Source organism: Haemaphysalis longicornis, unplaced genomic scaffold (genome assembly GCF_048455015.1).
Source record: "Haemaphysalis longicornis isolate Haplotype H1 unplaced genomic scaffold, Haemaphysalis longicornis Haplotype H1 scaffold_9, whole genome shotgun sequence".
Taxonomy (NCBI): Eukaryota; Metazoa; Arthropoda; class Arachnida; order Ixodida; family Ixodidae; genus Haemaphysalis; species Haemaphysalis longicornis.
In genome coordinates, this window is record NW_027526460.1 from 117577597 (window position 1) to 117605046 (window position 27450).

The window sequence follows — 27450 nt, forward strand, 5'->3', positions numbered from 1 at the left end:
AAGGATTTTTTATTTCTCACAAAAATATTCAACACGTAAGCTTAGTTCGCAACAGCCGTTTCCACGAAGAATATTTATGACACATTGCTATTTTCTGTGCATGAACTTTGGTCGTAGAGTGAAAACCCAGGCCCACATATTTTCTCGTTCGCCTCCGTACAATCCTCGGGAACTTTGCTTGCGTAGTCGTTGAGAACCCAAGTGCTGCACACTGAAAAAGGCCAAAAGAGACAGTAGGCCTTTTTTCAGACAAAAGTGATGCTGGCAACACACAGTATTCTGATATTTGGATTAGGCAAGATCACTCGTACGTTACCACCAGAATGAAGTATGAAAAGTAACGCGACAGCTTTTGTTTTAAGATATGAGAGTACGTGAAGATCACTTTTTGTTGAATAGTGAAAGCATGTGTTTAAGTTGGCACACAGACGTCGCAGTGGGTTGGAATTGAGGAGTCAGCACCACCTCTCCTGCTGTTATCTTCCCTACCCAATCCGCCTGCAACTAAATATGAGCATTCCTGGCAGCTGTATTGCCATCGACGCCATAGTGTAAGTTGTGAATCAGCAGTGAGCTTCTCGCGGTAGCTACTGTTACCCTCAGCCGATCCCCTCAAATTTATCTCTGCCCATAGAGGGCTCGTTTCTTGACGGCGCAGCCAAATGGAGATTAAGGAATCATCCTCGGTCTGCTCACGGCTGCTATCCTCGTCATTAGCTAATCCACAGGAGTGTGCGTGTTGTTTCGTGCACATATATGCGAACGTTCGGTGTTCTTAATGTTGAGCGTAACAACGTCCCGAGGACGCCAAAGTAATTCTACGTCAAGTTTCGAGTGATTGTTGCTGAAATTAAAAATCAAAGGGTAACAGGCGGACCTACGTCTAGCAATCGCGTACCCAATAGTAAAGTCAGTCTGCCGCAAATACCCTTTTGCAGCTGAAGCCATGAGGCAGTGGTTGAATCTATCATGAGCCTGAGATGGCTGCTGACAGCGCCACCCTTTTAATTCGTACCATACGATGACAATAGCGAAGACAGAATTACGACTACCCACGATCAGTTTAAATTTTCGCTCTACAATTTAACTGCTTTTCGCGGACACACTGCCCTCGTAACCAACAAACCCAATAATAAATGAGTGATATTCACGCAGTCAAACGGTAAAAGTCATGCAGAAATATGCCTAAAAAAGCAGTGATGTTGACTTGACGCCGCACTCAACGAACGTAGGACTTGAAGTTTTTGTTTCACACAAAAATGTTTTCGTTATAAATAAAGCAGAGAAAAAATTACCCTTACTATTCTCGTGTTTTTATGCATTATTTTTATCAAACATGCACAGTTATATTGATATTGTATTTAGTAGGAAGCACATAAAAAATAAGCTAAGACAGAACTAATTTTAGCATTTGACTTTAGCACAGTGATAATTTGTGTCACCGTTTTCTTATTCGGTTCTTTCAGTAGATGCCACTTTCTTCAGGAGAAATTCACTTGAACAATCTAAAACAATCAAACAATCTCAGATGATTCATTTCTGAAGTCAATGTGTACTTAAGGATGACAAAATATTTTTGATATTATTTTTCGGAATTGATTGAACCTGTTCCTAACCAAGCAGCTCAAGCAAATGAGAGCCAGCTGGTTCTACATCAGGGTCGTTGAAAACAGAACTGCTTAAAAATGTCATTAGTTACGGTGATGTTTAAGCCATTCAAAAAGGTTGCGAGATCATGAGGGTGGGAAACGTTCCCAAATCATTGCAAAAACGTTGAATATTCGCATACGTACTTCGCATCTAATGCGTTTATTTATTTCTGCTAGGATATTTTCCTGCACCTTTTGACCTTATTAGAAATTTTTCTGAAATTTTGGCGTAGCGTCTTCATAGTTTTTGTTGTGAGATTACATACGCCTGCGTGACGGTATCTTCCTTGGAATTCAGTGCTACACAAATTTTAGAGTGCTTTATGTTGTACGTTATTTTTGAAATCGTGTGCAAATACATGCACTAAAGTTCTCGCACACTAAACGATCGAAGAAACTCGAACAAACAAACGATCGAACAAACTCGTTCGCCGCAACCACTGGATGAAGAAAACACTTTCCGCTGCCTCCAAATAATTCCCGATCCCATCCCACCCTGCTACATGCTATGTTCAATCACCTTCCTACACAGTGTTACGCCCCCTTTGACTCGGCCGTGTATTGCCACCTTAGACCATATTTTACTAAAGAGCAAACAAAACCACAATATCCACTCTAATATCAAAACTATTCATAGGCAGTTCGTAGAGCAGTTGAAAAGCTGCGACCCCTCGGGCAAGCGACAACAAAGGGTTCGGGCATGCATTGTGAGCAAGCCCAAATTTATCTTGGTATAAGGCAAGCAGTAACGGTGTGAATGACGTAGCAACAGCTTTCGTATCAAAAATTCAAATAAGTGTTCGTCTGTCTCTCCCCTGAAATATTTTGTCTGTCTGTCTCTCCCCTAAAAAGAGTGGGAGCATTGTGATAAAAACAAATGAATGCCCTAAAGGTTTGTAATCAACGCCAGTAGCGAGATGGTTTCTCGTACCAACATTATACCAGAATTTGTTTATTTCGTAAAACTTTTAAGTTGCTTGTCTAGCTAGTTCTGAATAATGTTGAGCAGAACGCTTCATTCAAAGCTTCAAATTCCACAAATAATGTTCACAATTAACTAAATTCAAACTGCATTAACTGAAACTGAATCTGAAACTGAAATTTCTTGACTCCTAGCACTCAAAGAAAATCACATCGTTATTAGAACGTATTTTATAGATTGAGATTTCGACCACACGACTCTGCATGCTATTTTTTTGGTGGACGAACAATTAGAGGTATTAGATGGAACAATAGAACATTTGTTTGTTAGAAAGTAACTGTTAAATGCTAGATCCCACAAGTGCTGTTGCTCACTCTTACAAAGCAGAATTTCAAATTTTGGGGAACTAGCAGGCCATACGAGAAGCAGCAGACTGTTTGTGCTGTATTTTTCTTTTCCTTTTCCAAGACGTTCCGCCATTTTTTCAACCTATTCCTTCTACAATATTTTGCCAAGAGACACTAGAAGCACTTAAAGTGTACCTGCATAATAAGCACCAGCAACAGAAATTGATCTTTTGCTCAATAGCCATCTTTTAGAAAGTAGACCTATAAACAAGCTGGGTACGTTTTTTTTTTGAAATTCGTAAAGTACTTCTGCAGGGGATTTTTTGTGTGGACGCACGGGACGCTAAAGAAACTGCGGAAGGTAACGCACCATTCTCGATGTCGCGAGCCTTGAGGACGAAGCATGCGCTGCCAATGTACGGGTAGGTGGCTATCCAAATGTTTTCTGGGTCTGAAAAGCACAAGAGTAACTGTGTGTTGCACACGTTTATTCGCGCTTGATTTTTGTTGAGCTATACTAGCAGTGTCCACAAAATATTATGGTAAATATTGCTTCTGTACAATATAAAGCTCTTAGGTGCGTACGTAAACCGCAGGGTTCATTATCACATATTCCAAATAAAATAACAGGCGAAGTTACTTTGCTCCTTAGTTTAGCGCGATTTCTAAGTTCTTGTTTTCTGCACACAATTTGTTTAAAAATACACCAATGTAGGTCATTTAATGCCGATGACTATATATAGTGGCGAAATCAAATTGGCAAGTCGAAACATTTTGTGCCAAACAACAAAACTACGGCGATAGTTGCTTGGACGGCTTAGTGTTTTATACCACTGCGGGACCTCCATTTAAAATAAATTTAGGCGCCAGTTTAATAAAAGTAACATTAAACACCTATCTGCAATTGTAAAGATTTAAGATAAACGTAAGGCTTTAAATGAATTTCTTGTTGAAATCAGACAACGTACTAAGCCGGCCTGAATCACCAAAGAATTGTTGGAAAAAGTTGGAAGGAGGTGCAGAGGCGTGAGTTCAGAGGTCTGCTTGACAGGGAGCAGCAATAGGCACGTTGATTATCTCGTTTTATGCACAAAATTATATCGGTCCCGATCAATTAGGTGCTCAAAAAACCTCTTTATTTGGCAGGTATAACTGCCGTAGTTTCAACTCCTTGCTATACAATGCTTAATGGGCTAAATATGAAGATCCAGACGCGGCTTACGCAGATTTCGCTGAGTATAAAATTTTTCAGTTTGCACGAACAGCACCATTACGCTGACTAAGCACGACAGTAAATTTTTGTTCCAACTTCAAGAAGCACTGTGCTTAGTTGGACACCGCTTTATTTGCATTGAATCTCCGCTCATGGCAATAAACACTTCTGATGGAGCAGCTGCAAGTTCCTACCTGCAGGCGAAGCTCTTCCAAAGTACGACGTAACCGCTCACATGTGGTTTTGAAGTTCTCGACGCTGAGTACTAAAATAACTTAACTAACCTCGGAGTATGTGTAGGCAGAGCAAACTCCAGCTCTCCGGGGGGTATTTGTTGGTCGTAAGGGTTTAACACGACTGAACCAGCTCATTTTGGAGCATTCAGAATCCGATTTTTTATGGGATGCTGCTAACAAATTCTTTAAAACGCACTTTAACGCTATTTTGGGCAATATTGACCCAAACTGTCCCTTCCCTAAAGTCGGGAGGTTTCACGTTTCAATAGCACTTGAGCGAAAAAAAAAAGAGTCGTACGTATAACCGACGGAAAGAAATAAAACATGCGGGATGGCTCACTAATTATCATTTCCGATCCGTTTTCAAGTTATGTGAATTCTTCACAGCCTTACAAGTGTTAGTATATCTTATGGTTAACTATGCGACAGCATAAACGATGTCCGGTACTGCGAAGAATAAACATACACGAGTGATGCTTCTGGGGCGCCTGAATGAAGAAGAAATTGAAAGCCCAGAAGGCGACCTCGAGATTTTGAACGTTTATTTTTTTTTATTGAAGGCCGAAAGTCTTGGGGCAGTGTAAATGGTACAAAATTGCTTTGTAAATGCAGCCCCGAAGCTAGCCCGTGTATACCAAATGTTCTGCTTCGAACTGCACCAAGGCCACTTTTTCATGGGGTGTTTATGGATCGTGTGATTTGCGTTACACTGTCCTTAACTCGTAAAACAAACAAAGGGAATAGCCTAAGTATAGGTATAGAAGAGCGAAAAGTGCACCCCATGTTGTCGGTTACAAGAGGAAAAAAACAATGAAGGAAACAATTTGCAAACTTTACGAACACTTCAATATAGAATATATAGAAATTCTAATATTACCATTGCTGCTGCGTACGCGCACCTCCGTCGGCAGATCCCCTTTCGTTAAAGCATGGGTAATATTCCTGAAAGAAGAACATTTTCTGTTACTTTTCTTAATCATGGCTTGATCAGAAAAAAGCATCCCCATTCAGGAAGCGCGTGATAAGAGCAAGCAAATCCTAAATGAGCAACACCTTGCACAGGCTAAAAGCTACAACAGCACCCTACTGTCATTTTATTACTTTAACCCAAGACTGCCAATGGGCAGAGCCCGACTCGCTGCGCTATTGTCCCAAAGCAGGTAATTACCCATTCCTCTACTTCTACCCTCTAGCGGAAGGAGCCTGCCATAGGGGCCCAGTGTAAATACGTCGAGCTCTAGTTACTTGACGTTTGGTGCGCGTTAGGTGAGGGGCATGCTACGAGGCGTTTTCTGGGTGTTTACCTTGAGTAAGAAGTTCCGCTTTAAGATTGTTAATCGCAGTGATTTGGAGCGGCGCACAAGACACGGCCCACGCAATGCAAAACTACGCAAACGAAGTTTTAACGCTTTGCTGAGTAGACAAGCAGCTGTCACTACGGTAAGGCGCCCATGGGATAAGCGCGACTAGGTAAATGACGCTGTTTAACACTTTCACCGCGGGAACAACGAGCTTGACAAATTCATTTGGCAAGCGTTTTTGGTAAGTAAACTGTTTCAAAGCCCTCTCTATGCAGCTTTAGGCTCCCACGTCGCGGGTTAGAGATAGTGCGTGCTGAGGCGGTGCAATATGAATCAAACGCGCTCCGGCCTCCAAAATGCACGCGCAAACCGTACTTCGAGATAATTATCTATAGCTAAAAACGTTTTGAACGTGAAGGCCCTTATCGGAGAATCCTTAACGCGTTTTTGGGTGGCGTAGCAACTTATGAACGTGAATAATTTCAAAGCCTAGACTCGAAGCATGAGCATTACTACTTGTTCATTAACACAAACCATGTTTCCTTTGACCGTAATATTGCCGCGAACCATACATTGGGTTTGTTTATTTGTGTTTTGCTTTTACCGCCCGGCTGCGCCGGTCTGTGTTATCTCTGCGCCAAGGGAAGCGCGTGTTCCATTCTTTCTTTCTGTGCCGCATGTGTTATCTGTTGTGATAGGGAGAGCATTCCGATCTAACGTGAACAGCCCAGAATAATCTTCTTGGATCTACTATGTTCTCGATGCGAATCGACGTTTCGAGAACCACGCGCGCCAAGAGATAAAAAGCCTGCAGTGCGGACGCCGGGGCATTCGATTCGACGACACTCGCCTGTGCAAGTCACTTTGTTGACCGCTGCTTCGCCGCCTCTGTATTCTTTTGAGTTGTTAGGGGAGCACACGTTCGCTCCAATAAACGTGTTTCTCATTCAACACAACTGCATCGTCCTTGTCTTCGTGACATCTGGTGGAGGTGCGGGGTACGCACCCTTCATGCCCACTACAACCTCGAAAAGCCGCCAAGCCACTCCAACAAGAGCCAGCCCCCGCCTGCAAGATTTACCGCCCGAGTTCGGTTTGATGCCAGAAGGGCCCAAGAAAAGGAACGCTGCAACCAACACCATGGTGCAAGAAACAACGTCGCCAATCGTCCTGCAGCAGCCCCGGGAACCGCCATCGTTCCGAGGAGCCCCCGCAGAAGACCCAGAAGAATGGTTGGAGAAACTGGAGCGCGTCCGGAAATTCAACAGGTGGGACGACGCAGAAACGTTCCGGCACGTTTTCTTTTACTTGGAAGATTCGGCTCGCACTTGGTTCGAGAACCACGAGAGCTCCTTGACAAACTGGGCTCAGTTCAAAAGCGAGTTTACTAAGACCTTCACTACCGTCGTGCGGAAAGAAAGAGCCGCCCTTTTGTTGGAAACGCGCACGCAACACCCCAACGAAGGTGTCGTGATCTTCGTTGAGGAGATGAAGCAGCTATTTCGCCGCGCGGACCCCGAAATGACGGAAGAAAAGAAGTTGCGCTTCTTAATGCGCGGAGTGAAGGAGGAACTGTTTGCTGGACTTGTCCGAAATCCTCCCAAAACCGTCGCCGAATTCGTGACCGAAGCCAGCACCATTGAGAAAGCCCTCGAAATGCGTGCTAAGCAGTATGACCGCAACTTTGTTGGCGCGGCCAATGCGAACGACTTTGGCAGCACGCGGATCCCGGCCGACAGCCTACGCGAGACTATCCGCGCAATAGTGAGAGAGGAGCTGCGGAAACTTCTCCCAACGCCGCCGCAGCCCCAAGTCGCTTCCCTCACCGACGTGATTAGAGAAGAAGTGCAACAAGCGTTGGGAACTTCTACGCCATCCGAGGTACCCCGAGAGCCACAAGCTATGACATACTCCGCGGCTGTTCGTCGACCCCGCCCTGCTCCAACACGCCGTCAAGAGGCCCCGCCGTACCGCCGCCCACTGTCACCCGCCCGACCCCCGGTAGCCCGAAACCAGACGCCGAGGAAGACGGACGTATGGCGAACTCCCGATAACCGTCATCTGTGCTACCACTGCGGAGAGGCCGACCACATTTACCGTCGCTGCCCATACAAGAGACTCGGACTGCGTGGTTTCTCCGTCGACGCACCTCGCCCTCTCCCTGGCCAACGACCACGTGAGATCGACGAGTATCTATCTTAAACCAGCCGTGGCCCAGCGCGTTTCAACCGTTCGCCGTCGCCCTACCCCTACCAATCGCCGAACCTCCGTAGCAACGCTGACTTCGCCCGTGGAAGGTCCCCCAGCCCACGCGGGGGAAACTAAAGGCGGCAACTTCTGGAGGTGAAGTTGCTCTACGGCGAAAAACTAGAAACCCTCCAACGACGCAAGGACGCGCTGAAGACAGTGATTCACGGCATGCCCTCATCCCGACGACCCGACCTAACCCTGACGAGACTCCCGAACACGACGACAGCTACACGGCGCGACGCGTACCCGACCTGACCGAGACGTCCGTTGAGAAGACGACGACAACGACGATGCACAGTGCCCGACCATCAACACGTACAAGCAGAGATACGACGCCCCGACGAACCCGGAACTCGAGGACGACTGCATCTGACGTCAAGGTGTCCATCGACGGCTCTGACGTAGTCGCCCTCGTAGACACGGGAGCTGACTATTCGGTAATGAGCGGACCATTTGCGTCTAAACTGAAGAAAGTTATGACCAGATGGGACGGTCCGCACATACGCACAGCAGGAGGCCACCTCGTGACGCCAAGTGGAACGTGCACATCGCGCGTCACCATAGACGGCACAACGTACCCTGCGGCGTTCGTCGTTCTGCCTAACTGCTCCCGCGACGTGATTCTCGGAATGGACTTTTTGACGGACAACGGCGCAATAATTGATCTGCAGACCAAGTCGATAACATTTTCCTCCAATCACTCCACGACGCCGCAGCCGAACCCCGATCACCGTGCTGCTGTCAGGATTGCCGACGATCACATCACCCTGCCACCCCGCGCAAGCTTGATGATCGCCGTCTACTGTGAGGATGCTGCTTCTGACATCGACGCTATCGTAGAGAGTGATCGAAGGTTGCTTCTCGACCGCGGTGTCTCCGTCGCAAGAGGCATTGCGCACTTTAAGCAACGCCAATCTCACGTTTTGGTCACTAATTTCACCGAAGAGTACCAGCATTTAAACAAGGGAGCTGCAATTGCGTTCCTCGAAGAAACGCAAGAAGCAAGTGATGTGATCGCAGTCGCCGACTTTGAACGCACACCCGTAGAAACATTCAAGCTCCCGCAGCCATTCGACGTGAATCCGGCGCTACCGCAAGAACAACGGAAAAAATTATTGGCTTTGCTGCGTCGCTATAACGAATGTTTTTCGTCGAGCGCAAAACTACGTCAGACCCCTCTAGCGAAGCACCGAATAATAACCGATGATGGAGCCCGACCTACCCGACAGTCACCGTACCGCGTCTCTTCACACGAACGGGAAGCCATCCGGACTCAAGTCGACGACATGCTGAGCGATGACATTATACAGCCATCGAAAAGCCCGTGGGCTGCGCCCGTCGTACTCGTAAAGAAAAAAGACGGCACATTAAGGTTTTGCGTTGACTACCGGCGACTGAACAAAATCACGAAAAAAGACGTGTACCCCCTCCCCCGAATCGACGACGCCCTCGACCACCTCTGCCACGCGAAGTACTTCTCATCGATGGACCTGAAGACCGCCTACTGGCAAATTGAAGTGGACGAGAGAGACCGAGAGAAGACTGCATTTATAACCCCAGACGGCCTATACGAGTTCAAGGTGATGCCGTTTGGGCTGTGCACAGCACCGGCGACGTTTCAAAGAGTCATGGACACTGTGCTAGCTGGCCTTAAGTGGCACACCTGCCTCGTATACCTCGACGACGTAGTGGTATTCGCCCGGACTTTCGACGAACACCTTGCAAGGTTGGAGTCTGTACTCGAGGCCATTCGTACGTCGGGGTTGACGCTGAAGCCTGAAAAGTGCCGTTTCGCATACGGGGAACTCAAGTTCTTGGGCCACGTCGTCAACGCCGCGGGAGTCCTACCTGACCCGGCAAAAACTTCAGCCATTGCGAACTTCCCAAGGCTGAAAGACAAGAAGGGCGTGCGGAGATTTCTCGAGCTGTGCGCATACTACCGGCGCTTCGTCGCAAACTTCGCACGCATTGCAGAGCCACTCACGCGCTTGACGAAAGATAGCACCCCTTTCAGCTGGGAAAACGACCAAGAAAAAGCATTCGGCGAGCTGCAAAAACGCCTGCAAAGCCCGCCCGTGCTCGCTCATTTCGACGGAAATGCCGAAACGGAAATGCATACGGACGCCAGTGATATAGGCTTGGGTGCCGTCCTTGTCCAAAAGCAAAGCGGCTGCGAAAGGGTAATCGCCAATGCTAGCCGTGGTCTGTCGAAGGAGGAGAAAAACTATTCTGCCTCTGAGAAAGAGTGCCTGGCTATTATATGGGCGATTTCAAAATTTCGCCCATACGTGTATGGAAGGCCATTCAAGGTTGTAACAGACCACCATGCCCTGTGTTGGCTCGCCAATTTGAAGGACCCCTCTGGCCGTCTTGGGCGGTGGAGCTTGCGCCTGCAGGAGTTCGACGTTACAGTCGTTTATAAATCCGGCAGGAAACACTCTGACGCCGACTGCCTGTCCCGCGCCCCCGTCGACCCACCACCACAAGACTCTGATGAAGACAGCGCGTTCTTCGGGATCGTGACGGAGAGCGACCTAGCCGCCCAGCAGCGTGCCGACCCCGACTTACGCGTCATAATCGAGTACCTCGAGGGATGCAACGTTGCCGTTCATAGGACCTTCAAACGCAGCTTACCAGCATTCAGCCTGAGAAACTCCGTCCTTGTGAAGAAGAATTTCAGCCCCGGAACAAGAGCGAATTACCTTCTCGTCATCCCCGCGGACCTTCGTGACGAAATTTTGGAAGCGTGCCACGACGACCCGTCTTCCGGACATCTGGGCATAGCCCGCACTATTGGAAAAATCAAGGCGAGGTACTACTGGCCCGGCCTTACCTCTGACGTCACCCACTACGTCCGGAGCTGCCGTGACTGCCAGCGACGAAAAACGCCGCCTACAAGACCCGCCGGACTTCTGCAACCGATCGCCGTCCCATCGAGACCATTTCAACAGATTGGAATGGACCTTTTAGGCCCGTTCCCTACGTCACGATCACAGAACAAGTGGATTGTCGTAGCGACAGACTACATGACGCGCTACGCAGAGACCGCCGCTCTTCCGAGGGGGACTGCACAAGAAGTGGCGAAGTTCTTTATAAGCCAAGTTGTGCTGCGACATGGAGCCCCGGAAGTCCTAATCACAGACCGCGGAACGACATTTACTGCGGAGCTGATGCAAGGAGTATTACGCTACAGAAACACGGATCACCGAAGAACGACGGCGTACCACCCCCAAACGAACGGACTAACAGAACGTCTGAACAAGACAACCGCAGATATGCTGTCAATGTACGTTGACGTTGAACATAAGACTTGGGACGAAGTGCTCCCGTATGTCACGTTTGCGTACAACACGGCTATCCAGGAGACGACACAGCTGACGCCGTTCGAGCTTGTCTACGGTAGAAGGCCGACTACGATGCTCGACGCCATGCTTCCGCACGTAGAAGACGACGACCTCAACGCCGACGTCCACGGATATCTTCAACGTGCGGAGGAGGCCCGCCAGCTCGCTCGAGTTCGTATAACGGACCAGCAGCTGGTGGATGCGGGCCGCTACAACCTCCGACGCCGAGACGCCGAGTACCAACCAGGGGATCGTGTGTGGGTTTGGACTCCCATCCGACGACGCGGACTCAGTGAGAAGCTCCTGCGACGGTATTTCGGACCCTACCAGATTCTACGACGTGTTGGCCAACTTACCTACGAAGTGATCCCCGATGGTGACTCCGGCACATCACGACGACGCACGCGGCCTGAAGTCGTCCACGTGGTTCGCTTAAAATCTTTCTACGGACGATGACGAACTTTTATTTTCATTTGTTCGGACTGTCGCTTATGTTAGCATCGGGTCGATGCACTCTTAGAGGGGGGGGTAATGCCGCGAACCATACATTGGGTTTGTTTATTTGTGTTTTGCTTTTACCGCCCGGCTGCGCCGGTCTGTGTTATCTCTGCGCCAAGGGAAGCGCGTGTTCCATTCTTTCTTTCTGTGCCGCATGTGTTATCTGTTGTGATAGGGAGAGCATTCCGATCTAACGTGAACAGCCCAGAATAATCTTGGATCTACTATGTTCTCGATGCGAATCGACGTTTCGAGAACCACGCGCGCCAAGAGATAAAAAGCCTGCAGTGCGGACGCCGGGGCATTCGATTCGACGACGCTCGCCTGTGCAAGTCACTTTGTTGACCGCTGCTTCGCCGCCTTTGTATTCTTTTGAGTTGTTAGGGGAGCACACGTTCGCTCCAATAAACGTGTTTCTCATTCAACACAACTGCATCGTCCTTGTCTTCGTGACAATATTGAGTAACTGTTAGAGCGGTTGGGGCTGTTCTGTACATTGGGCAAGTCATATCCCTAAGTAAAACCCTGGCTTGGTATGTGGGAGCCATACCCCAGTTTCTTAGGTGGGCCAGAGATTCTGCTGTTATGTCCCCAAACATGCCGGGTTGGTAACAATTACAATATATTTTGCCTAAATATTATTGTCGTGTTAAGGAAGAAAAGCATTACAGGTCTTCATTGGTTACAATAACAAGTTGGGTTAACTGTACGGCTTCCTTGGGACATTTCGTTGCGTGAGCAACTCTCAGGTTACTGTTTCCACAAATATCTCGGCCTGCCCGTCTGTCGGTCTGGCTCTCACAAATTGTACGATGTTTTCCATAGGACGTTATATTCCAGTAACGGTATTGACTTCAATTGCCTGCATTTATTCAGCACATTTTCATACAACACTCAACGGCCTCACTGTTTCCAGTGCAATCGTACTTATATTTGTGTTTGTGCAAAAATGAGCTCTCTAAAAATGTCCAACATTCTACACTGAGGATTTTATATACTTTCAAGCATGGTGAACGGCATGTCGTTATTTTGAAATACTATTTGGTTAGGCGTTATTTCTGGTTCTATAAATTGCGAAGGGCACTCCACTTTTGCTATGACTCTGTTATCTCTTGAAGCAAAATTAGCCGCAGAAATTATAAATTCGTGAATATTATATTGACAGGTACTCTTTCGTTCGTAGTGAAGCCTTTTATGCAGGGGCTGTGCCTATTACGCGATTATGGATGAGGAGTGTGATGGGGTGGGCAGTAAAGGCAGTTGAGAAACATCCGCTGAGGAACACCGCAGAGGGGACGTCATCAGCTCAGTCCACACAGGTAACACCTGCCAAGTAGGGGAAGAGGACATTCGAAAATCTGAATCATTACGAGTGTTCCTCAGCCCCACCAGCTTTTTCTCATTCAGCAGGATTTCCAGTTTGATAAGACATGTAGGAAAACAGACGACGTATTAGGATGTGCCCTGGATATTTTGGAATGGTTGGTCATATAGAGTTCTCTAAACTTACTCCACTAGTCTTCGCGTGTAGAGCTGCAGCGGTGGTAAAACTTCTAACATATTTACTCTCCACAAATCGGAATTGTTTCTCCCAGCGCCAAGAAAGTATCAGAAAAAAAACTGGCCACGTATCCACCCGCTTCACTTCAAATGTTTTCGAAACACGATAATCCTCTGCCGCTTCGGCCACGAAAGCGCCTCTTTTCTCTTTTCCGCCCACCTCTCACGTTCTTCCTATGCCGTGTCGCTCCTCCAGCAAGAAACACGCTGGTGGTTGGCTCAAGTTAGTGCAATTTCCGGCGTTCCACCGCTCGTGCGCAGTTTGCTGGGACCTTTCATTTACTGGGACCCTGTTTCACTTATTGAAATTTCACTAGGTGATGCAGGCCCACGCACGAGGGCTATTCGTATATATGGGTCAAATCACGTTTTCAAAGCGTACTGCTTATTGGCGATCGGAGGGCGGCGCAGCTGTCCAGCTCTGAACCCGGCCCCAAGCTTTACCTGGCCATACGGGCCCGGAAGGCTCGCCAGACCCAAGGATTCCTTGACTAACAAGTCTGCCCACTGCTCTGCATCCACGCATAAGGCCGGATAGGGCTTCACTAAACGTTTTTTTTATCATCTTCAGCTACGCTAAAATCGAGAAGCCATTTATTTATGACAGAAATCATATTCCGAGTACTAATTATTTCTAAAGGAAAGTTTGGATGGATGTTTTCCCTCGAGTATGCCTGACGTTGGCTTTGTTGTGACAAATGTGGAAGAACATGATATATATTTATAGATTTGGTAGTTTTCAAAAGTTGCGCCTAAATCAACTTCTCATTCAAGAATAACGACAATTTTTTCCGCGTGGCTGAATCGAGTGACAGAGGCACCTACAGGAGTACATTCAGACTGGGTAATTTTCGGTTTTATCTAGCTTAAAAAACACTATTATCTTTAAAAAGCGGAGAGCCTGCGCAGTCCAGTGCATATGATTTACGTTTTGTGGCCATCTTCACCCATGAGGAACCAGGTGTACGTCCCGGTGCCGGCATCCAGGTCGTAAGGTGTCAAAGTTGCAATAAGGCACGTAAGGTTGGCGCCCCCGTACGTGTCGGATGTTGAATAGGCAGCCGTAACGTCGACAAATCCGCCCAGTTTCTGCAGAATAGAAGAAGCAGAAGCTACAGAAGCGATTACTTGGTGACACGCGATAGTGGGAACAAAGCTGGTTTCACAAATGCAGCCGTCGTAAGGCTCAAATACTTGCAATCAAAGCTAGAACCCAAGAGGTGAGACCATGCTGCCTGCTGCATATTTTTAAAGCAAAGCTTTTTACCTCTACCCCCCAAGGGTTCTTTCGCGACCGTTGGTGTCACCAGAAAACTCCAGCGAACAAATAAAAGAATTTACCGGCACCGCCGGGAATCGAACCTGGAACTAATAGACTAACAAAGCGACAGCCCGTTGTCTTACCGATTTAGCTACGAGCCCACGCTTAGACGGGGAGACAGGTGGTGTACTCACCAAGCACATCTACGGGTTTACCCCGTGCGTTCTCGCTGAATGCCAAGTGAAAGCGTCACGCGACCACTCACGCCCGTCTAGCGGCCCTGCGCGCACCTTGCTCTTGTGCTAAGACAAAAATTAAAGGAAGCTCACACCAATGCATCGCATCTCACTTCTAGTACGCCAATGTGCTAAAGACTGTGGCCTCCAGTGTTCGCGTAAACAATCGCAGCTCCTTGTCGTCCGCCCTCATGCCAAACCAAGGAATACATTGAAATACTCCTTGATGGCCAGGCCATCACTCCAAGCCCCAGCATCAAGATCCTGGGCCTACATGTCGAGGCTAACACCAAGAGTGACGTCTCCTTGCACCACGTCAAACACAGCATCAATCAAATCGTACACATGATCAGGCGAGTTGCCACGAAGAAGCAAGGCCTCAAGGAATCCGATACCTTTCGATCAATTCAAGATTTTGTCCTCTCGAGAATCACTTATATCAGCCCCCTGTCTTCTTCTCGACAAGGAAGACATAGAGATGCTTTATATAATGATTAGAAAGGCGGTCGAGTAGGCCATTGATCTTCTCATGAGTGCGTCCAAACAGAGGCTGCTTAGCACGCGGCTGCACAACACGGTGCAAGAGCTGATAAAAGGCCATCTGTCTAAACAGAAGGTCCAATTCAGAACTGCGATGGTTAACCGCATGCTTCACCAGATTGGCTGGGCAGCCCAGAATGTCACTCCGCTTGACGTACTCCCAGACTCTTGGCGACTGAAACTAAATATGCCCCCTTTGCTTAAAAATATGAACCCCTCACATGACGAGGGTCACCAAAAAGCATAGGCTCAAGCGCTAAACACCACCCTCGGTGGGGATCATGCAGTTATCTACACAGACGCCTCCAAAAATCGAGGGCAGCAATACGTCATCGTCGTGGCTACCTCCAGAACCAACCTCCTTGCGTGTACCTCGCTTAGGACCCAAGAAATGACGGCAGCAGAAGAGGCAGCCATCACCTTGGCTCTCGCTCAACCACGGGTTCGGAGGGTAGTCACCGATTTCCAGCAAGCCTACTGGAATTACCAGTCGGGTTGGGTGTCCTGAGCTGCACTGCGCGTGCTAAAAAACCACTCCCCAAACGGTTACATTCAGCTCATCTGGACACCCCCTCAAGCTTCAATGGAGGGCAACAAATACGCCCACCCAACAGGCGTGCGCTTTTACCTTCCGTGCTATGGAGCTGCACGAGGACAGTCATCCGCTTGTCACGTTCAGGGAGATAACCCAGCATTATCGCCTTCTGAGACAGACCGTACCTTCGCCTTAACTGACCTTTCCAGAGAAGAACAAACTACACTACGGCTCATACAATGCGGGCTTCTTCCCACAACCTACGCGTCTTTACTTAATGCATTCGAATAACTACGACGCTGAATGTAAATTTTGCTCAGAAGTAGGGACACTCCGCCCCGTAATCGGGGTGTGCGACTTTAGCCCTGAGCAGCCTCCTCTCTTCCCGTCAACTACCCAACAAGAGCAATGGGAGATGCTGCTGTCCAGGCCCTCTCTACCTACCCAGCTTCAGCGGGTGGACAGAACACAGGCCGCGCGGACTGCATATGGGCCCCACAGAAGAAAGAATCACTCCCCAGGGCTGCACTCTGGGCCGTTCAGAAATCTGATCAGAAGTATTTCTTCCTCCTGCTCCTCCTCTGCCGCAAATCAAGTCGCCTCCGTCCGCGGCGCAGAGACGGAGGAGACAGACCGTCTAACACCGGGTTGGAGCTTACTTTAATTTTATAAAAAAAAGTTTCCACTCTTGTGCTACACCAATACAACTCAACCAAACACCGTTCATGCTTCATGCATTGATTTAACCTTAACAAGAATATCTCTTTGAAGTAATAAATGGTGTGATTAAGTGCATTTCACTTCTCTCTGGTTTTGCTATTTGTAGAGCGATGTGAGCGACTTTAAGTGATGTCGCATGGGTAACCGTTATGGGTGCCGTTTACAGCTTTGCTTTCCAACCACATTCACGGGGTGGATTGGCGCGATTTTTTTTTGCAACTGCGCTCGGCACGGCCTAATGATGCGGGCGAATGACTATTCCGCTAAATCTTCATGCGCATGTGCCATTCAACATTGAATTTGTATCTGACAATACTTCGACTGGATAAACGCTTTCAAAAACAACTAGATTGCTGCGGTATAGCTTATTCTTTTTGGCAGCAAAATAAAGGCCCTGGATAACTAAAATATTGCCTAGAATCTAGGTTTTAAAGATTTATTTAGAAACGTTATTGGTCAGGAGTGCTGTTTGCTGTTGCAAGTTTTTTAGGGGATCGGAGGGAAGCATTGCAATTCCTATGAAATGAGGAGAATAAGAACAAAAAAACTTTTTTCTGTATTCGCACCTATGCTTTCGCAACTCATTTTCTTTTATGTTTTGTCACGGGCGTAGTTCATAATGCACAAATATACAAAATATAATAGTGAAGAAATCACCGAGGCGAGAAAGGCGCAGCATACCATGACACTAGCCCTTTTTATCTATCCTCTCGATGATGATAGCGCGTTAAGAGAACAAATATTTGACAGTCACCAGAAAACTTAGCCATACCTTTTCTTCAAGAAAGTTAGTGCGGGAGTCAAAACAAAGAAAAGATAGATTAGACTGACCTGCATGTCTTCTCTCCTGCAATAACATTTTTTTTAAATACTAAAAATCAACTAGCACAGCAGCAAACTTCATTGATGCCTCATGGTTTCACCGGGCTTTCCGAACGCAAAGATTTGTTGATGGCCACAACACCACCCAACTTGAAACATTTTGCAATGCTGCCCAGTCAGCTTACACTACTGCCTTTCACTAACAGCCAATACAACAGTGGTCCGGAAGACGTGGTGTTCCCCGTTGCAGAACTACCTTCGGTTGGAAGCGTGTACATGGCTGCACTGTCCCAAAAGCACCTATCCCCTGGCTTCTCCACGTAAACAAACTGTGCGCTGTTTCTGTGCAAGGTTGGAGAAACAGCTGCGCTGTGGGCCTCTCTGGCTTCGTCGTGTACCCGATTGTTGCACGTGACATTGGTTTCCGAACTTTCCGCTCAAAGGTCTCTATGACTGGCAGGGCGGGATCGCTTTGGCCGAAGTCTCTCCCATGTCTCACAAAGTGTACCGCCTGAGCTTGTGCTAGGAGCTTCGGAAACCAGTTTCGCGAACTCCGCTTGAACAGGTTCACAGAAAAGCACGAGAGAGATTACGCCACGAAAGCTGACAGCGTGTTCTCGAAGGTATATTTTTTTAAGATGCCGGGATCTCGTCCCGAGGCGCACTATCAGGTGTGTTCTGTATTTTCCTTTTTTTACGAGCCCCCGACGTTGCGCAAGCTCACATGCTTGCCCCGACTACGCCCTACGCACCTTATGAGAAGCACACTTACTCGCGCTTAGTATTTGCTTATCTAGGTATGTGTTCTTTGCTTTTTGCGAGCCCCTTGCGCGGCGCAAGCCCACGAGCAAGCTTCGACGGTCTTTGCTGTTGAGTTTTCGTTTTTTTTGCATCTGCGTTGGCAAACTTGTTCCCATGTCTACCTCTTCTGGCCAGGGGTCATACTCCTACTTGGCTATTCTCTTGGGGCAGGACCTGCCTCTGGGTTCATTCCTGCGGGATGGCATGACGGCCGTCATGCGGGATGGTATGACGGGTCCCTAAAAACGGTGACGGAATCAGGCTGAAAATTTTCAGCACCATTCAAAAAGACGTACACGTCGCAAGAGAGCACATCAGGAGCGTTCTGGACATGATACCGTATGGGAAATACTGAGTCATCTGCAAGTCATCAGATAAGGCCTGCTTTGTTGACCGGCCAAAATGAAGAATCATTCACTGCATTTCCGGTAAAGCCTTTCTTCCCCTTTTTTCTTGTGCGTACCAAAGCAATTGTCCACTGAGTTGACGTGAAGATTTCCCTAAGTCAGCTCCTTGAGCAGTTTCTGGATGCTGGTGTGATCGCGGTGTACCACGGCTCTCTCGTGGCATACAATGTCCGAACCCCAGCAGAATCAGTGATCTCAACAGTTGCGGGTTCCTCATGCCCATCAGGAAATCAGGTCTGGCGCCGAATCTACAGAGTAGAACCCTCCTCTTCCCGCCGCTGCTGGTACAAGGGTAAAACTAAAGGGAAGAGCTGCTGCCGCTTTGGCCACACTCCAGGAACTATTATATTCTCCACTCAATGTTGCAAGGGCCGGCGTGACCAGCAGGCTAGACAATGTAGTGCGTCTGTCGAGCTGCTCATCCGTTGGACTAGTCGGACTTGCCAACCCGTCTAACTAAAGTCGGCGTCTAGGCAGTGCTGGAAAGCGCTGTTGTTCCCGCTATCAAGCGGTAATTATAGTTAAACAGAGTATGCACGTGCTACCGCCCTCCTCACTCCATCCAATGAGGATTCTCTTGCTTAATCTATAGCGCTTGCTTGGAAAGAAGTGTTGTCTGAGGTCTTGTCTGTGACGGAACAGGTTTGAAACCTTTTATGAGAGAAGACTTACGCAAATCGTGATTTTTTGTGTCCGCAGTTAAAAATACCAAGAACTTTACGAGCACCCGCACTTGAGCGCGGACCTCGCGGTAACCACCGGGCATTTAACAAAACCAAGAAAATGCCTTGTGCTCTTGTCTGCGTGCCTCGAGATGACCGCCCAGCGTCTTCTGCGCATGTTTGTGAAACCAAGCATACCAACCTAGGGAGATTGCCCAAGATTGCGGTGACCCCATAGCAGGTAAAAAACCAAGAAAATGCCGAGCGGTCTTGTGTGAGTGCCCCGTGGCCACCGCCCAATGTCACCGGCGCACGTTTTCAAGCCAGACATACCGGCTTAGAAGATTGGCCAAGATTTATCACGAAAGAAAACTCCAGCGTTCGCCATTATCGTGGCCACGCTTCCTCGGAACGAAGACGACTGATCATAGCGCGCACCCATCCAAGTTGGTGTCCAACCATTATCACTTCGACAATAATGAAGGAAGCTCACACTGATAGCAACAACAATGGAGTAAAGGTCATTGCGGCCGCAGCGAAAAACCAAATCAGCTGTAATGGTGGACCTAAACCGTCGTGATGGTTGTGAAGGTTGCGTACAGCTTCGCTATCTTCAAGCCTTGCGCTTGAAGAGCTTGTGACCGTCCTTGATTTTTTGTCTGCTGAGATGCTACAAATTGCCCAAGTATTTTCTTCGCCATCGCCGGTTTCCCAGAAGCAGGCGGGCTAGCAACTTTTATCTACGACTCACATGGATCAAGTTTCACATGTTCGGCTATTCAAGGAACGAGCCTGGAGAGAAAGACTCCTTCGTTGAGCGCACTCGATAAGGCTACTTTGAAGGAGGTTCTGAGCCCTGCTACGGTGAAGGCCTCAACATTACGGGATGGGGCTCTTTTGGTTCCTTTAGTTTCCGAGGGTTAGTGTTTTTCTCCAGTTGTTGATCCAGATCTGGAGTTTGAAATGTAATCGGAAATACTGGCGGTGTCGGCAAGGCACCCTGAGAGTAAACGAGCAAGTTCATTCACTTAGCAACAAGCTACCTCCACGAGAATCGAAATCTAAAACGGCTAAAAAGGGCCAAGCAGAAATTAAACTTCAAGAAATCATATTGGAGGTAGGCACGGCTGATATTTACTCCGCTTAATGTGGGTTATAGTTGTGCAATGGAATCGCCGTTTGGTAATTGCAGCGCTCGCGCATCTAAATGTCTTATTAACGTTCCATGTTGTGATATTATTCTCCTCCAGAATCCTGGCTCCCTGGGGATTAGCAATTTGCTCTTCCGGTTTTGTCTGTGTTTCGATGAAGTAAGGCGACCCCAGGTGGTGGATTATTGAATCTGGTATCATCAAAATGTGCCCTGTGACGCCAAAGTGTATTTACAGTTCGTGACCCCCGACTGTGAAGTGCTGGCGATGGATATATGCCTACCTAAGAAACTTTTTTTTCTCTATTTTAGCATGTTTTCCGAACGGAGTCAGTGCCACAGTTTTCCTTGATCTTGCTCTTTCGTCCAGTAAGCAAATCATGGTGGTCGCCGGTGACTTCAACTCTCATCAGGTCAGTTGGGGCGTTAGCGCAAACACATGTGGGTGATGATTGCTAGGCTCGACATCCCACAATAACCTTCTTTTTTTCAACACGGGTAGTGCAACATTTTTGGCGAGCCGAATGCAGTCACCTTGGACTTAACGTTGGCATAGAGTGTACCAGTTCCTTCGTGGAGTGCAGTATATTGCCGTACTGCTAGCGACTACACACGGATCGTTTTAGATATAACTGTCTCCCCTGGGAGACCGCAATGGATAATGCGGACATTGGTTCTTTACGAAGTTATGAAAAAGAAATTGCCTTTGGCCCTGATATCTCTACCGAATGAGTCTGATGCCAATAGGGGTGCGAAAGTACGACCGAATTGAAAGGCTCACTAAAAAGTATATATCGACTGCAGCTTAAGCCGAGAGAGATTGTATAAGCCCTTGGTAAAAAAAAAGGGCCGCGCTAGAGATTATCGGCGTAGGGATCCGGCGGCAAAGAAGTTTAATCATAATCAGAGGGGTGATATTCATGAAAGTTTGAATAATATTGCGCTGCTTTCCCCGGAATTAAATCTACGACGAAGCAACTGCGTCATTCGCATTGCTTGTCCAGTCTTTCAGAAACAAAAAACCTGGCGCGATATCTTCGCTTTCTTGCTCAACTGCAAAATCGTGACCATATAAATAGCGAGATTTCAATCGTGGAAATGCCTCATGAAATTTTCAATTCGCTAGAAATAGTCGCCCACGAATCGCAAATCACATTTTCATCTTCTCTTCCACCTCTGGTCTTGGAAAGTTTCCCAGATTTAGACTTTTCTAGTGCCCCTATACAATAGGGAAGGGGGGGGGGGGCTTTGGTTTTGCGGCTGCCTCTTGCCTCACCTGGAACAGATGGTGTCGCTACTCCCGCGATAAAACTTCTCTTTGGGGAATGTCCTGATGATCTGTTGAATATCATCAATACTTCATTGGAGAAATCAGGGATTCCCGCAGATTCGGAAATCGCGCAAACTGTTCACCTTATAAAAACCGCCAGCCTGGGCGCTGTTCATGACAATATTATTGCAATAACACTTACTAGTAACCTCGTGAATTTGATAGAGTTCGCACGGCCATTTAGTCCGTTTTCTGTGGAATAAAAACACCTTGAGCCCACATGAAATAGGTGACCGTCCGGCTTGCTCCATTTTATCAGCTCATGTTGATATGGAGAGCCGTATCCAGGTTGCTTGCAGAAATAAATGGGTATACTTACTCGTCACACTGGATGTTGCGCAATTGTACGACAGCGTATAATAAAGCGTCCTGCTAAGTAAACTTAAAGAATGTCGGTTACCGAAGTACGTCCTCTTATGTATTCAGCAGTTTTTAATTGGTTGCAAATGTTTTTGCTCTCACACAGGTTTTAAATCATCGACTCTATATCAGACAGGGGAGGTCGCCCAGGGATCGGTGGTTTCTCCCAGCCTATTTGTGGATCACTGAATTCAATTCCAAAAAATCAGGAAGTTTGCTTCTATGTGCACAAGGATGACATCGCGTCTTTCTCTGTGGCTGAGGACATTCTTGTCCTGCATCATGTGTTCCAGGCCCATTATTGTTGAATCAAAACGGATGAAAAGCCTAAGCTTGAAGAATAATGCCAATACAAGCGCAGTCCTTGTGTTTCCAGTATCCGATGCAGATACACTCTGCCTGACGTATAGAGAGTGCACTATTTTGGAGATGACATCCTTGAAGTACTGGAGTATTGCTTATGATAGTACACTGGAGAGGGGCTTCATATCAAACACATCGCGCCCAAAGTAAACATGTGCAGCTTTCCCGCTCATGGCAGTCCTTTCAACAGTGATTACTCTGCAATTTTTTAGCGAAATGAAAAGTTATTTTACACAGCTAATATTTGTGGTGAATACTTGCTTTGTGCACAGTTTCAAGTCGCGCACGTTGCGCGACTGGGTTCCTGAGCCATGGGAACTATCTCATAGAAATGCATGGGGTGTTAGATTTGACAGCGAATTATAGAAAAAAATATCTAGAAACCTGAAATCTTCTTTCAGCGTTTTAATCTTCACGTTGACTTCTAGATTTAGGCCAAATATCATTTTCCTAAAGTGGTTTTTCTAGGTTCCCGAGAGGTTTTAATTTTGAGCGAGAAAGCTGGGTATGACTGGCAGTCTTGTTGTTGCGGAGAGTCAGCAATTGGAGTTTTTGTGACAAGGGACACGCTTGTTTTTAATTACAGCGGGGACGTGCGTCCCATTTTAGAGTTTGGCTGTGTCCCTTTTCCTGGTTCTCCAGATTACAAACCCATCCAGAAAATTATGTTTGAGAACAGTGCCCTGAGATTGTGCCTCCACCTCCCAAGGTGCGTGGCAAATAACATCTTGTATTTGGAGGCCGCCATGCCGTGTCCAGCGTCTCGGTTTTAGCTGCTCACAGTACTGGCAGTTATTAGGATTTCTGAATCGCCACAGAGCAAGTTGCGTTCATTAATGCTAGTTCAGCCGGCACTGTTGTGCAGTTCTTGGTGGCCTCAGCACATTCGCCTTCAGTGTGCTTACACGCAGACGCTGCTTTCTTACTTGAATATCAGATTTACTGCCATTCTGACAATGCCCTGTGAGGTCCGTCCTGCGCCTGTAACTTTTCATAATATTTCCCCCATCAACGCTAAAATTATTTCATCGCTACTACTTACAGGACTACTGAACGTCATTTGGCAAGCTTGAATGGTTTTGAATAATCGAAACACAGGTATCAATACGTGAGGACAGGGAACGTGTGGAACGTTTCAGTGCACACTTTCACTGGTCAGTCTCGATGCCCTTCCCTGACTTCACTCTGATATTTCAAGCCGAATTCCTAGCAATAGTTGTTGCCGTAAAGATGCACCTCTCCGGCACTTTAATGTAGTATTAATGACTGTCTCACTCTCAAGTAGTTCAGCTTTGGGATCATCCGAAAATTCAGCTATAAATCGTGCATTCAACTTTCTTGTGATCTCCCATCTGCGGGACATCTGCCTCATTTGAGTTCCCGGAGGCAAAGTTTTACTCGCTGAGCGGCTGACTGTTTGGAGGAATAATCGTTGCATGGCCCTCCGGTTGACCTGTGTTCTGTTGCATTTATTGTAAAGAAGCAAAGTTCTGTACCTACTAGCGCCTAGCAGGAATGCAGGAAGGAGTCCTTGCTATCTTTGAAGATTATGCCCATTATAACGTAATCGGAATGCTCATTTTTGTGAATATCGTCAATGCAAGGTTACATTAACCTGCTTCAAATTTAGAGCTCCTGAGCTCAAATTTATTTGCACCGGTCTGGTCTCGCCTCCTCCATCCTTTGTGCCATTTTCAGTGAATATAAGACTTTAGAGCTCTTCGTCTTCATGAGCGCGGTTTTTCCTGGTGAGGTACCGTCACCTTGCCATGCTATTACAACAAATTGGACTCCGTATTTCAACGCCCGTACTACTTTCGTTTGGTGCCGCATCACTAGTATGTTGTCACAGGGGGGTGGCAGAGCCATTCATGCATACGTGTCTGAAATCAGGCGCCTGCTTTGTTACCTTTTATTTGCGCGGGTATCGTTTGCGACACAAAAAGCTCATTTGTCTCTTCCAACATCAACCTTCAATTTGTACCAATTCTCTCTCGATGTAATGCGGTCTTTCTGCATTTAAATAACTAAAGTAATGACTTACAATTGTTTCAGGCAATCGCATTGTCCCTCCTTACGCCATATTCCTGACAGGTCCCCACGTGGAAGTGTGCCAGGACACGAAAAACCAAAACAATAACAACGACGCCGGGTGCTCCTCTCGATATGCACGCTCACGTGCCCCCGGTATTTGCTTGGTATTTTTGTACCGCAAACTACACTGGCGGAGGCTGAGCAGTTTCGCGTAGACCTTGAAGGTCCGTGCTGCGCAAGCGCGAGGAGCACTGTATTGGGTTGGATTGGATTGGATTAAATTGGATTGCAATTGGAGTACGGGTGTGTAGAGAATTGGATCTGCCCATTCGCCGGTCTCCGCATTCCAGAGGAGTGACTTCATTGCGGCGGCAGACGCACTGGCACAGGCGCGTGCCCAGCTGTGTGCCTCTGTTGCGCAGTAGCCAAGTCTGGCGCTGCGCCGGAGCCGCTTGATAACTGTTTCTCATGGATTCTGTAGAGCCGTGCTGCGCATGCGTGAGGAGCAGTGGCTGGACTGGATTGGATTGCATTGCTGACACTTAGCTCACACTACTTATATCCTGGCATAGCCGAGCTAAGCCACTGCTATTTTTATCTGTTCATGGACGGTGCAACTAAGAGGTTAAAAAACTCTGCTGGTAAAAGTGGTGTCGCTGCGGAACCGTTAACTAATGTCGCCGACACACATTAAGGTTGCGTTTCTCGCAATCGTAAGTTTCACATGCAGCCTTTCTTCGTCGACCCTGTTGCATACAATGTGCTCCATGTTTAAATTATCGGTGCCACCATCCCCTGCAGCGAATGTTGGTGCGCAGATCAGCGGCTTGAATCCAACTCGATGCATGGACGGTCAGGCGACCAGGGCTACGGTGATTTGCTACCGCTGCCTTTTATGGGGTCATGCCACAGGGACGTATTTGAGTGTATGACGTAATGAGACACCTGCGTGGATGCAGAGAAACATTTGCCCACAGCGGTTGTACGCAAGAGCGAAACAATATTTTGCCACTTCAAATTATTTTTGCCGAATATACTCGGACTAAGGTAGCAATCGTTACAGAAAAGGTACGGCTGAGTGTTGGGAATGTTCGCTGTTGCATATGTTTTTATGTATTAGGTGTTAACAACGCACCGCACTTACACTTCTTTTTCGGAAAAGTAGTGTGATAGCTTTGGCCGTAGTGATGACATTCTCTGTTGTGACCGAGAGCTTCTCAATTGGAATTACTTCTTTTCTGCGCTCGTAAAAAAAACTGCATAAACGTCGCATATTCCAGGAGGAACTTTTTACCCAAACCGCTATGGTTTCACAAACTATGTCTGAAGCCTAGGCAGGTACTGAATGCCAAAGGAACGCCTACTGCCATTCTCATACCCAATCTGCTATCTAAAATTCTGGGACAAATAAGGTTGCGCAGTAGCCTTGTGAAAAGAAGCAGCAATGGCATATATAAATGCCTTTGTAGGCACTCCCGATGAACCTTCAGAGAACTGAAGCTATTTTAACGTCTCTTAAACATAGCGCTCGGGATAGCGTTTTATATATTTCGAGGAAGATATATCATGCAAATTGAAACATGAAAAAAATAGTAAAAAAATACCCTATAACGACGGCGCCAGCACAACTAATCCTAAATAAAAAACCCACCTTCAGAGTACTCGCTCCAAAACCATTCCGGAGTTCCTAGTGATCAAGGTGTAAATAGGCGCGGAAACAACACAACACTAACATTTAGGCAGGGTATGTGTAGCCGATTGCTGGACCAGGCCCAATCAACAACTTAAGATCTCTCTTTATTCTATTCTAGAAAGCTATCATCTTCCCAGCCAAAGAAAAAACGTTGCAAAAAGATTTGGCTGTTTTGGTTTTCCAGGCAGTCTTGCCACTCAAAGTATCGGGACATCCTACAGTTCTAGTGTTTCCTTCGACTGATGTGGATGCAAACTGTGAATATTTTTAGTTGACGCAGGTAAGAGGCCCACAGTTTCAGACAGCATCTCATTTTCCTGGCGGCATTTGCCTACACAGGGCACAAGGAAAATGCATCTATTCACTGTGTGTATTCGGAAACATGGAAGCTTGTTTGCTAATCTGGTGCATTTTCTGATCGCCACAAACCGAAGTTATAATTGAAACGAAACCCCAAAGTTGTAATACTAAGGCAGGTGTAGGACACATCCTCAAGTTTACAAAAATACTTTTTTCGGCCTGTAGTTAATTATCAAATCGAGTGAGCAAAAGAGACGGTGCTATACCGACAGACGAAGAAAGCGGTTGAGTACCAGCACTATTTTTTTTGAAATAGCGGTAAAAGTTGTAACAGAGAAATAATTTTTTGTAAAATTGATTACTTCCATCCAATTCCACCAAAAAATTACAAGGGCGAAAACATGGCAATAAGCTAGTAATCTCCTAGGCTCATTTCTGGCTGCCAAACAAATTTCCATCGGGAATTTCGCGCGAACGCTAAAGCTACGCTGTGAGGCGCACCGCAGTGCAGGGCTACAGAAAAACTGTGGTTTCCTGAGTTCTTTTCTCCTGCGCCTAAATCCAAATCAACGAGCATGGAGTTCATGGTCGCGTAGCTGCAGCGTTTACCATTTACAGTCTGTAACTCTGTAACCACTTTTGCAGACCAATCTCCAGCTCAGTAACCAGCTCCTTTTGTAACGCCCAGAATTTAAGTGAAAGCGCAATAAAATTCACTAAGTAGTTAAAACACAATACCTTCTTGCCAACATTTACACACACATACCATTATGACGGCCTCATCGTCGCATTTTGAAATCGCTGCGCCGGATAATAAAGCGAGCGACATCCCTGTGAGGAAACTTTCCAGTGAAAGTACCATAACTGCAAGAACTCGATTTCTCTGTGATGTCGGCAAAAAACAGCACGTGTTGTG

General features: G+C 47.1%; 1 protein-coding gene across 1 annotated transcript; it reads right to left on the reverse strand.

Annotated features, from left to right (window-relative positions):
* Positions 1–27450, reverse strand: LOC144152576 (uncharacterized). Its single transcript, XM_077683884.1, has 5 exons — positions 27301–27450; positions 14249–14409; positions 5245–5309; positions 3289–3369; positions 1–211 (listed from the first exon to the last, which is right to left on the reverse strand). The coding sequence occupies exons 1-5, from the start codon at positions 27394–27396 to the stop codon at positions 75–77; spliced, it is 540 nt and encodes a 179-aa protein (XP_077540010.1). The 5' UTR covers positions 27397–27450; the 3' UTR covers positions 1–74.